This window comes from Musa acuminata, chromosome BXJ2-3 (assembly GCF_036884655.1).
Source record: "Musa acuminata AAA Group cultivar baxijiao chromosome BXJ2-3, Cavendish_Baxijiao_AAA, whole genome shotgun sequence".
NCBI classification, from domain to species: domain Eukaryota; kingdom Viridiplantae; phylum Streptophyta; class Magnoliopsida; order Zingiberales; family Musaceae; genus Musa; species Musa acuminata.
The window spans coordinates 11092711-11105456 of NC_088340.1; the positions used below are offsets into that span (position 1 = coordinate 11092711).

General features: G+C 44.6%; 2 protein-coding genes across 3 annotated transcripts; both read right to left on the reverse strand.

The window, feature by feature from the left end:
• Window positions 1-4786: 4786 nt before the first annotated feature.
• On the reverse strand, window positions 4787-8103 carry LOC103973150 (U-box domain-containing protein 52-like). Its single transcript, XM_065099465.1, has 10 exons — window positions 7927-8103; window positions 7778-7854; window positions 7585-7703; window positions 7312-7508; window positions 7162-7213; window positions 6832-7081; window positions 6621-6722; window positions 6129-6554; window positions 5297-6052; window positions 4787-5150 (listed from the first exon to the last, which is right to left on the reverse strand). The coding sequence occupies exons 1-10, from the start codon at window positions 8081-8083 to the stop codon at window positions 5061-5063; spliced, it is 2226 nt and encodes a 741-aa protein (XP_064955537.1). The 5' UTR covers window positions 8084-8103; the 3' UTR covers window positions 4787-5060.
• Window positions 8104-8569: 466 nt separating this feature from the next.
• LOC135606471 (trihelix transcription factor ASR3-like) lies at window positions 8570-11516 on the reverse strand. Of its 2 annotated transcripts, none has more exons than XM_065097503.1 (3): window positions 11393-11459; window positions 10545-11151; window positions 8570-8932 (listed from the first exon to the last, which is right to left on the reverse strand). In XM_065097503.1, the coding sequence occupies exons 2-3, from the start codon at window positions 11131-11133 to the stop codon at window positions 8679-8681; spliced, it is 843 nt and encodes a 280-aa protein (XP_064953575.1). In that variant the 5' UTR covers window positions 11134-11151; window positions 11393-11459; the 3' UTR covers window positions 8570-8678. The 2 variants fall into 2 exon arrangements, with proteins under 2 accessions (XP_064953575.1, XP_064953574.1); XM_065097502.1 differs by having other exon boundaries at window positions 8571-8932; window positions 11389-11516.
• Between the last annotated feature and the right edge of the window lie 1230 nt (window positions 11517-12746).

A 12746-nucleotide genomic window follows, 5' to 3' on the forward strand; every position in this document is an offset into this window, starting at 1 on the left:
GTGTGGACTTAAACCAAAGTAAATACTTAGGTTTTCTTATGGTGCATCTGACTTCAAAGCTCAAGTCTTTATTTATAGTTCCAATAGGAGATAACAAGCCTGATTTTCCCAATGTGGGACTATGGGACTTGCTAAACTAACAAATCTCCACCTTGGCATGTCCCAACAAAACTTGCTCCACCTTCTTCGTAACAGCCCCAACGGGCAATCACTAACAATGAACACCAACCAAGTCCAAGCACTGCTTGAACTTGTAAACCGAAAGAGGTTTCGTAAGCATATCAGTTGGATTGTCCTTCGTATAAATTTTCTGAACAAGGACTTTTCCCTCAGCAATGATATCCCGAATAAAATAAAACTTCACATCGATGTGTTTTGTCCTCTCATGATACATCTGGTCTTTAGTCAAATGAATAGCACTTTAACTATCACAGTAAATTGTAGTAACACTTTGATGCAGACATAATTCGCTGAACAATCCTCTTAACCATAAAATTTCTTTGATCGCCTCTGTCACTGCCATATATTCTGCCTCTGTAGTAGATAAAGCTAGGTTGTAAGGAAGCTTTCCAACTAACTGCACAACTGTCAACGTAAAATACATAGCCTGTCAAAGATCTTCGTTTATCAAGATCCGTAGCATAATCAGAGTCGACGTAACCAACCAAAGTGTCACGATTTTTCCCAAATTCCAAACAAGCATCTGAAGTCCCTTGCAAGTATATGAGAATCCACTTCACAGCCTGCCAATGTGTTTTACTCGGGTGAGACATATATCTACTAACCACACTGATTGCTTGTGAAATATCTAGACGAGTACAAACCATTGCATACATAATACTGCCGATGGCACTAGAATATGAAACTTTCACCATATATTCTTCCTCTTCAACTGACTGTGGTGACTGAGCAGCATATAGCCGAAAATGGCTAGCAAGAGGAGTACTCACTGGCTTAGCATTTTTCATGCCAAACCTTTCCAAGACTTTCTTGAGGTAATTTTTCTGAGTCAAAAATAATTTTCCAGCTTCTCGATCTCTTTTGATCTCCATGCCAAGAATTTTCTTAGCTCCTCTCAAATCTTTCATTTCAAATTCACTACTCAGTTGTATTTTCAAAGTGTGAATTTCTGACAAATTCTTAGCTGCAATAAGCATGTCATCAACATAAAGCAACAAATATATAAAAGAGCCATCATTTAACTTTCGAAAGTAAACACAACTATCATACATGCTCCTCGTGTAACCATGACCCAACATAAAAGAATCAAACCTCTTATACCATTGTCTCGGAGACTGCTTCAATCCATACAAGGATTTCTTTAACAAGCAAACATGGTCTTCCTTACCATCAACTTCAAATCCATGAGGTTGCTCCATATAAATTTGTTCTTCAAGTTCACCATGTAAGAAAGCTGTCTTGACATCAAGTTGCTCCAATTCCAAATCATACATGGCAACTAAAACAAGCAAAACACGAATAGAGCTATGTTTAACAACAGGTGAGAATACGTCATTAAAATCAACACCATGTACCTGACTATAGCCCTTTGCAACCAATCGTGCTTTGTACCTTGCATCTTCAACCCCTGGAATACCTTCCTTCCTTTTGAAGACTCATTTGCATCCAACAATTTTCTTACCAGAAGGCGGCTTCACAAGATACCAAGTTCTATTCCGATGGAGAGACTTAATTTCTTCATTCATTGCAATCAACCACTTAGCGGAATTATCACAAGAAACTGCATCTGAGTAGGAAGTAGGCTCAAAGCATATACAACCAAATTTGCATATCTTTGTGGTGGTCGAATATTTCTCCGTGGTCTATCCTTGGCTATAGAATATTGCTCTTCCTCTGGATCATCTACGTCAGTAGCCTCGGGACCACCTACTGGCATTCTTTGAGTAGAAGAGTTCGACTTAAAGGAATCTGAACTACCAATCTCAAGCTCCACTTGCTTCTGCGCACTATCATTTGTACAACTAGTAGAATCCTCTTTGGAAGATAACATAAACAATTCATCAAAAGTAACATCTCTACTGATTATAAATTTTGGGGATTTAGGATCAGAACACCATAATCTGTATCCTTTCACCCCAGAAGCATACCCAAGGAAAATACATTTTTTAGCTCGAGGCTCTAATTTTCCTTCATTTATATGCATGTATGCTGGACACTCAAAAATTTTTAAATCAGAGTAATCAGCAGGAGTACCTGACCAAACTTCCTCTGGAGTTTTAAAGTTAAGTGCTGCAGAAGGAGCGCGGTTGACAATGTAACAGGTCATATTAATCGCCTTTGCCCAAAAATCCTTTGTCAACCCTGCATTTGAGATCATACACCTTGCTCTCTCTAAGAGTGTTCTGTTCATACGTTCGGCCACACCATTTTGCTGAGGCGTTATCCTAACAGTGTGATGTCGAACGATTCCTTCATTTTTGCAGAATTCATCAAAATCACCTTCACAAAATTCCATGCCATTATCTGTTCGAAGCCGCTTAATTTGTTTACCTGTTTGCTTCTCAATCAAAGCCTTTCATTGTTTAAATGTTAGAAAAACATCATTTTTATGCTTCAAAAAATAAACTCAAACTTTCCTAGAATAATCGTCAATGAAAGTCAACATATACCTATCACCACCCTTAGACTGAACATGAGCTGGACCCCAATGGTCTGAATGAATATAGTCAAGAGTACCTTTCGTTTTGTGAACTGCCAGAGAAGTGAAGCTGACTCTTTTCTGCTTTCCAAAAATGCAGTGTTCACAAAAGTCCAGTGGCCCAATACTCTGTCCGCAAAGTAGACCTCTTTTGCTCAATATGCTCAAACCTTTTTCGCTCATATGACCCAAACGCATATGCCATAATTTGGTGATGTCAGAATCAGACAATGATGATGACGAAACTACAACCGAACCTGTGACAGTAGTTCCCTGCAGAATATACAAGCTACCAGACCTACAAGCTTTCATAACAATAAGAGCACTTCTAGAAACTTTCATAACTCCACCTTCAGCTGTGTATTTACACCTAAGGGCCTCTCGGGTGCCTAAAGAGATGAGATTCTTTTTTAAATCAGGAACATGTCTAACATTAGTGAGCGTCCTCACAATACCATCATGCATTTTAATTCGGATTGTGCCTCTACCAACAACATCACATGCGGCATTATTGCCCATCAAAATAATTCCACCATTACAAGATTCATATGTGGAAAACAAATCCCTATTGGGACACATGTGATAAAAACAACCCGAATCTAAAATCCATTCATTTTTAGACATCGTCCTGTCATCAGTAGCAAAGAAAATATTTTCAACATTCTCATCAGATGCTACACTAGCTTCAGCTGACTCAGTAGTTTTCTCAACAAGTTTTCCCTTTTGCTTTAATTTATTTTTCAATTTAAAGCAATCAGCCTTAATGTGCCCCATTTTATGATAATATCTACATTCCAAATTTCTATGTTTGGATTTAGATCTAAATTTAGATCTACTACTGTCAAATTCTCTTTTATCCATTCTACCCCTGACAACCAGACCCTCAGCCTGATTCTCTCTACTTTCCCTAGTGATATTCCTGTCTATCTGCTCCTTAGATTTCAGTACAAATTTAATTTCTTGATACAAAACTGTTTCTTTTCCATAAATCAAAGTATCACGAAAATGCTTAAAAGATTGGGGAAGAGAACACAAGAGTAACAAAGCCTTATCCTCATCATCAATTTTTGCATCTATATTCTCCAAATCCATAACCAAAGAATCAAACTTATCAAGATGCGAGAGTATAGATGTGCCTTCAATCATCCGAAGCATATACAGACTCTGCTTCAAGTAGAGACGATTCTCCACTGTCCTCTTCATGTATAAGGCTTTAAGCTTGTCCCACATGCTCTTAGCCGTAGTCTCTGTAGCTACCTCCCGTAAAACCTCGTCAGAGAGATTTAGAATGATGCTTGATCAGGCCTTCTTATTCATACCCGCAAGCTCTTCTTTTGACATATCATCTGGAATGCTCTCGGCTCCCTGTAGTACCAAATCAACTCCGTCTTGAACCAGAATGGCCTCCATCTTGAGTTGCCACAAGCCGAAGTTGACATTTCTGTCGAATTTCTCGACAACAATCTTTGTTATTGTCATCGTTGCCAACTTTTGACATATCATCTGGAATGCTCTCGGCTCCCTATAGTATCAAATCAACTCCGTTTTGAACCAGAATGGCCTCCATCTTGAGTTGCCACAAGCCGAAGTTGACATTTTTGTCGAATTTCTCGACAACAATCTTTATTATTGTCATCGTTGCCAAAAGATCCCAGAACCATGCTCTGATACTAGTTTGTTAGAGCTAGCCCCAGGAAATTTACCACAAGGTAATTTTGGCAACACAACAAAGACAATAAAGCGAAAAGATAAAAGCGACAAGAACACCAGATTTACGTTGTTCGGTCAATTAACTTTGACCTATATCCACGGACGAAAGAGGAGCAAATCACTATTATGAAAAAGGGACTATTACAAATGCCTTAGGAAGATGTTCCTAGGCCATAAAACACCCGAAAATACTAAACAAGAAAAACCCAAAGTATAAGTCCAAACTATTTAACTGAGTATGGACTTAAACCAAAGTAAATACTTAGGTTTTGTTATGGTGCATCTGACTTCAAAGCTCAAGCCTTTATTTATAGTTCCAATAGGAGATAACAAGCCTGATTTTCCCGATGTAGGACTATGGGACTTGCCAAACTAACAATGACCATGTTGCAGTTTGGCAGGTGCTACAATCATTGAAGCATTTTGCTCAAATACAGCTTTCACTAACTAAAGCGCTCTTGCTGCTGTCACGAAGCAGAAGCAGTATATTACAACTTGTTGCCACACTGCAAAGGTCACGTTCTGCAAGGCTTCACATTTTAGTTCGTTGGCATCGAAACATAGTCGATGGGCGCTCCACATGAAGGAATCCATTGCTAATCAACACTGGAAATTGCTAATCAATCGATCCTCAGAAGCTGCCTTCAACAACCAAAGGCAAAAGTGACATTACCAAATCCCAAGAGGAGCTTCATCGTCTTCCAAAGATGGATAATTCACCGCGTTGGCTTCTTGGACTCTCATATCCTGACTGCAGATGTAAAGGGCCGCTCCTCAAGTCCTGAACGAACAGAAAGAGATGAAAAATGACTCCGCATGCACGATTTGGACGCCGTATGTAACCCAGTCCAGTCTTGATGTGTCTGTCATATGCCAACCAACCTGCATAGTAGAGGGAGAAGAAGAGAGGAAGAACAAAAATCTTACCTGCACGGAAACTTCACTGTGTACCGGTGAGGAGAGGATGCTGTTGTCGAGCTCAAACGGGCGCATATTGTCTACACCAATAGCTCTCAACCTGTTAAGCTCTGGCAATATGATAGTCGCGAGATCTGGCCGATCCCTTCGTCTTAGCTCCACGCACCTGAGTGCTAGCTTCGCCAAGCTCAAAGCTTCCTCGACTGGCCAATCCCGGACCGAGGGGTCCAACATTTCTGCAAATGTTCCCCTCTCGATCGAACGCTCGACGTGATGGGTCAGCCCCATGGGCGGCCTTCCGGTGATCAGCTGCAGCAGCAGCACTCCGAGGGAGTATACGTCAGACTTGGTGCCCAGCATGCCAGTCTGCTGGTACTCGGGGTCGATGTAGCAGAACGTTCCGGCCGCGGAGGTCATACGATACTGCGTGACACTGTCTGCCACCGACGGAGGAACCAGGCGGGCCAGGCCGACGTCGCTGATCTTGCTCACGTAGTTTTGGTCGAGGAGGATGTTCGCAGGCTTAAGGTCTCTGTGAACCAGTGGCTCTGGCTTGGTTTGGTGGAGGAAGAGCAGGCCTGTGCCGATCTCCGCAGCAATGCGGAACCGGTACTGCCAGGGCATGGGCGGCGTGTTCCCCCGCCGGAACAAGCGGTCCTCCAAGCTCCCGTTCGCCATGTACTCGTACACAAGGCAACCATACTCTGGGCAAGCGCCTAGGAGGAGGACCATGTTCGGATGCCGAATGCAGCTCAATATTTCCACCTGCCAATCGCAGTGGACGCAAGACAAAGGTTAACACGCTTCTTGGTTTGTTCGGAATGATTCCAAGATCCATTACCTCTTGCTGAAACTGTGACCTCCCCTGGGCTGCGTCTGGTCGCAGTACCTTGACGGCGACTTCCGTGTGATCGAGATAGCATCTAAAGACGGGACCATACCCACCTTCTCCGATCTTCCGGTTCTTGGCAAATCGATCTGTGGCTGCTTCTATCTCATCTATCGTGTATTTTCTGTATCTCAGGTCGGCTGCAGAGCAAGAATCCAAGGCCTCATCCTCCTCATAACCTCCGACCAACTTCATCTCTGCATCTCTTCTCTTCCGTGTTTCCGAATCCGCAATCAGTTTGGCGACCTCGGCTGCCTCCAGTGCAGCCTTACACTTTGCCTTCTGCTTCCCTACCATAGCGAAGGCAGCTTCTTCTGCTACTCGAGCTTCTTCCAGTCTCTGCTGTTCCCCCATGTTCCAAAGATGAAGCTCCATTGCCTGTAGCACGATGAATCATCAGGAAACGAATTCTACTTTTGGTGGTAATAACCGCGGAAACATCACCTTCTGTTTAGCTACGATGGCTTCTTTACAGGCCGAGCTGTACATATCCATTGTCTGCTGGAGTTCTAATCTCAGCCTATTCATCTCTGCTTCCACGTAATCCTGCAAGTCCCCAAGATACGTACGTGAGGGCTCATAAATATCCTTGAAATATACATATGTTCTTGAGCTAATAATGTCATCGTTCCTTTGCTAATGGAGGGCAAAATGCACGTACCGAAGCCTCGGATGACGAGCTGTCGTGAGACAGAGAAGAGAAGCCGGTCCCATATGAATAAGCACCGAAGGACTTGGTTGGCGACTGCACCGACTCAGAGCTGCGATCGGTGCCATCTGACATGTAGGAGAACCTCTGAGCTAAGGATCGATCGGTGCTCGTTCTGCTGCTACTCGCAAACGACGCGTCGCTGTCTCCGCTAAATCTTGCGGTCCCGAGGCGTGTTTTCCTGTTAATTGGCGACCTGTTTGAAGGCATCAAGGCAAAATGATGAGCTGGGAGCACAAAGAAGGTTGGAAACATGTTTGTCGTGGGAACTCCTACTCGATTGCCTGTGTCTGTTTACGTAGTTTGTGAGTCCCAAATGCAGCATCACCTGGCAACAAGGAAGATTATAGCTCGAGGCAAAAGGCAAGGCAAGGGAACAACAGCAACGATGTTCACTACGAAAGAGACCTTTTGCGCTCTGCAAACCCTGCCGATGATCCGTGGAATTAGATGCTCGTCGATTCGCCTGGTTTTGGAGTTTAGCCCGCAGAGGCGAAACGGTGGGTGCCGCACGGATAGCGTTTCTCGTAGTGGAGAGCTTCCCTTTCGTGACGATGTACGTGGTACAGAAATCAGGCACGCTTTTAGAGATGCCGGTGCTGATGTCTGCGCCTCTAAACGATCTGATATGGTGCGGATATCGAATGAGAGATGCTTCTATCCCGTGGATAAACCAGTGCCCGAGGATGACAAGATCACCTGATAAATCCGCTTCTGGAAGCTCCCACCACCAGCTTCTCGATTGCAGCCTGTGCGACGAAGTCCACGACTGCCCTCGTTACGTCGGTGTCGTCCAGTATCATATCCACGCAGTTAACCTGTCAAATGCTCAAATGTTCGTATCAGAAACATTCGACGGTTCACGTGGACTAGGCAATCTCCGATTACCCACATCTTTTCTCTGGCAGAAGCATCGGAAGGGAACAAGTAGTTCATGGACTGCAGCCGCCGCGTCCTCTTGATTCCCCGCTGCACGGCATCAGAAGGAGAGTGAGCAGGTGATCGCAAGTACTGTTGCTGCAAAGAGAGAGTCGGTCTTACGTGAAGCCTTGGTGTTCACGTGGATGAGGATGAGGATCTGGTTCTTGGTGACAACATTGTCGAGAGCCCACTTCAGAGCCGCTTGACTGCTCTTGTCCTTGTCGACGGCCACCGCGACCAGTGGGAACGCCGCAGCATCTTTGGTTGTCTCCGCCATTGTTTCCCAGAAGACCGGCTAGCTTGCTAGCGAGCGACAGGAAAACAAATACAGCAACTTAGAAGAGTACTCTCCGTGCAAAGCAGGTAAAAGAAGACAAGCGTCATAGGATTAGGAGAGGAGGTGACGTACTCGTCCCCTCTTCTCTTCTCTTCTCAGGCAGCAGCTCCCCTCGTCTTGGTCTGTCGTCCTCCTCCCACGAATGCACCCATTTATGTTGTGTCTCTTCTGTCGATGGGGCGTGGCGCGGATATAGCGGGGCGGTGGTGGTTTTTCTGTTGACACCTTGACCAGGTACGGTCTCTAACGCTGTCAGTTGGCTCCTCGTAAAAGCTTTCTTTTACGGTGGCACGACAGCTGCGGTTTCGAGGCGGCAAACGTCGCACACATCAGCAAAGGAGACACAAATGCCTGAGGCGCAACAACCGGTAGTTACAGTACTTCCTACGCTTAGATGAGGTCTCTGATAGTTAGCAGTAGCAACGCAGTACAAAACTACTAAGCATGCTTAACACGATGGATTTCTTTTCATTAACAGCGTCTGAGATGATGCAACCAAAAATGGGGAAAACAAGGGCATCACATAGCCATCGAGTCAGATGAGTCTGATTCCTCCAAAATTGCCAGCCCTGATCAGCTCAGTAAACTGGTTCAGAGGGCCAACAAGCTCCCTCAAAGCTTCGATCAGCTGATCAGCTTGACGCCTAGTGAACTCTATGTCTGCAGCTTCCAGCTCTCCTCTGAGTATGGCGTGTATCCGTTGAGCATTGTCTTGCAGCTTGCTCGCCATATCTCTTGCCTTTTCTCTCTTCTTCTGAGTCTCATCCTCTGCATTATTCTCTTTGGAACCTGAAAAGGTGGGATGTGATCGGCTAAGTTATTCTCCTTGTACATGGAGTGCAATCATCAAAATCCAAGTTGAGCTGGTTGCATGTTTGTTCTCCACCACCAGAGTAAAGACCAACAATGATATCTAGCAAACAGCTGAAGCAGAGGTCGAAAGTCGATAAAAAGATATACAATAGTTGGGAAATTCAAGTGTTTCTCGATACACCATAATTCACAACTTATCTACAACAACAGCGATACACGAAAATAGTCCTACCGGCATTCGACAGACATCTCAGATGACTAAGTAATTCAGTTGAAAACTTCGTATGACTTTGCCTGAATTTAAAACCTCCTTTTCATTGACAATATATTTTTAGCAAATGTTCCTTTTTTTACCCAACCGAGTAGCTAGTTTTAGAAACTTGAATAGGAAAACAGGATGTTCTGAAGTTACAAATTTGAGATATCAAAATTTGCAATTAAAGGCCGATCCTAAAAAATCCCTACATTTCTCATTATCTTATAAAAAACGACGGCAAGACGCAACACCTGAAGATGTGAGAAACAAGAGGATACACTCCATTTGTGTAATGACTAACCTTTTGGAAGACACAAGAAACGCAAAAACCTCAAGGTATAATTATCAGGACATACACAAAGAAGTAAAAAGAAATAAACATGGATTATGCAGTTGCCATACCCATTCTGAAGCAGAACAAGGCATGAGGCCAAACATAAATTCAGGCACACGAACAAGCATGCGAAAGCCATGATCATGACAAGGCACAGCATAAGCAGGGCAAATTGCCACTTGCTGTGCCTGTGCCAATCTGATCAGGCATAGAACACAGCACTTAAAACTTTGCTACACCAAAACATACTAGCATTGTACCATGCATCGCATGAGAAGCTGTCACAACATATTATTATATTATTGGCGGACTAGCAGAAATGTTCCTAAAAATGCAATTACCTGCAATTTTTGGTTAAGCTGACTTTCAGCATAAAAAAATGTTGCAATGGCAATCTCGAGATCAGATTGGATTTTGCGCTGCTTTAGTTGTTAGTAAATTTTCACAAGTTCATCTTCCATATTTTTGCATAGGGATATTTGCATCTCCCCTTCGACAAATCAATATTGACAGGCGATTAAAGCTAAAATATACTCCATAGCTGAAACATATGACATGATATTTATCCTATACTAATTGGACAACAGAAAAATTTTCGAGCACAAAGAATAGAGTTTTCATATGCTTCTTTAACTATACACTTCCATGCATACTTAAGATGAATCAACATATAATATGTATGGAATACTCCCCAATTATGTCCATTGATGGAATTGCGTTTGTATATGTTGAATTTCATCATACATTTTGGATCAATTATAACTAAAAGCAGTTTCCTTGGCAATAATTAAAAGTATGAGCAGGTTATTGATATCGATTGGTGCCTTATGACATTGTAAAATCCAACTTGTGTAGAACAACAGTGTTTGACTAATGATGCATTTGTATCATCCAATTATTTGCATGATGTCTGCATAATGGCTTATGTAGAACAACAGTCATTAGCTTCCCTAACAAGAAGAAAAGCTTTGAGAGTCACAGCCAAGTAGTCAACGTACCTTGAGTACCATTGGCATCCAGAATTGCTGCCTCCATGGTCACAATCAGGTCTTCGGAACCACCAGCGGTATCCATAAGGTTCTCTGAGTCGACGTCGCCCCACCAAGCCTGGTCCTCATGCGGCTTAATGATCGTGCCCATGGAACCAAAGATTTCCGGATCGAACGAAGTTGGGAGGCCCAGGTGCTGCTTCTCCTCGCTGTCCAAGCTCCAGTAGGAGCCCTCCCCGTGCCTGGACTCCCACACCCTGATCTTCCTGTACCCGGCGAGCAGCGACTCCCACCGCCGCTTGCACTGGTAGGAGGACCGGATGACGTCCAAGGCCACGCAGTTGTCGGATATCATCTTCCACTTCTGGTACGAGGAGAGGGCCCTGAGCCAGTCCTCGTCCATGGCGGCGGTCTCGTTCACGAGGACGAGCAACTCGTATGTGGTCCAGTCGGCGGCGGCCTGCGAGCGAGTGCACCGAGAGGAACTCGCCGGCCCCCGAGGACTAATGCTGGCGTCAGTGCTCATCTTCCTGCGCTGGGATTCCTTCTCCTTCATAGGGGTGATGGGCAGGGCCTGGATGATTGCGGCTTGCTCCATGTTGCTAGTCCGTAGAGTCTGAGAGGAAAAGGGGAAGAAATAAGCATCGGAGTCGTGTCCGTGGAACGGGGTCGGGGATGGACGACGGAAGATTTCGGCCGATTTATCGGCCCTTGCGCCAGAAAATAGCAGGACTCGGCCGGAGGCGGTCGTTTCCAATCGGCAGAAGGAAGACAGGTGTGCAAGGGGAGGAGGCAGAAGAAGCAGCACAGGCAACCCGGCCGGACCAGAACATGTAGAGAAGTTGGAGGTTACCGACTTGGTCGAAAGGCCCTGCCTTGCGTTCGCCGGCAGGAGGCGCACTCTTTCTCCGGCCTCCAAATGGCTTTATCCGTGTGTGCGTGTGTAGTGTGAGAGAATCCAGAAGATTTGGCAGAGACCGGAAGGGACCCTGTAAGTGGGGGTCCCACAAAAGCTACTGTGTACATTTTCAATAAAGGAGTGACACATCAGCCGGGACGCGGTAACCATTGATGGGCGACGCGGCCTCTCTTAGACCGTATCATCACATCATTCATCAAAGCAAGCACATCTGCCCATGAAAGCAAGCAGGTGGGCTTTCACAGGTTCGAGCAGCTTCACAGGCCCGCTAAATGGTGGGCTAAGTGATGAAGGTTGCATTTGGGTGCTTTGGAGGAGGCAGCGGCTTGACTTCCTGTGGGTTGAAAGTCTTGGATGAAGAGTAGTCACAGCAGCATTTAGGTGGGAAAGCCAAGTCACAGGAGACGCCGGTCAAACTACGGTCCACCGCCGCTGGAATTCATGGTGCGACCACCGAGCCCCCTAGTGGAGATGGTAGAGAACGGCTGAACAGAGGAAGTGAGTTGGCAACGAGGAGGAGACTGGGAGGCCATTTTGTTTACGGTCGCCCACCAACCGCACTCGCAGTTTGTGTCTGCTCTTCGCAGTTACCTAAGAATTTGCTCCACTACTTGTAATTGGTAATCACTAGAACAAAGGCAACTTTTAGCTAAGTAGTGGATGGAGGTGCCAGCAGATGCAAGAACTGATCCATGCATTTGGGTTGGAAAACCTAGACATTGGTTTAGCCATCAGGTGGAATGTTTTAGCCTCTTTTTTTTGGGAGAGAACACAAACATGGTAGGTGATCTCGGTTGGCTCTTGGATTGGGAACAAAAGAACTTTGCCATGTCCACAGAGGGACTGAATCTGTCAGATGATGGAACATAATTCAAAGCCTTCTGGTAAGGCATTCACCATCAACATCATCATCTCTCCAGTTCAAGAAATTATTTATCAATCTAAAGAAGAATCCAAATGCTTATTTAAGTGTGATGGTTGCAGTGGAAGTGCTACAGAAACCTCTGTCTAATACTTTTCCTCATCGGAAAACAAACTCTGCAAGTGAGTGACCTTCCAATGGGAACCAAATCTCCTCGACACTAAATTCCCTTTGTATCCTACCACAATTTTTCTTAAGAAAGAACGAAAGTTGACTCCATGCGAAACACTTTCTGATAACACTTGTTGATGTAAAGAGAGGGATATTTGACAGGTTAGATATGACTTAAACTAGCTGGTTAGGTGCTTCAGCCTTCTTCCTTGATGGTTGACCGCGGCAATGGATGCTAAATCTATATATGTTTCCTTTC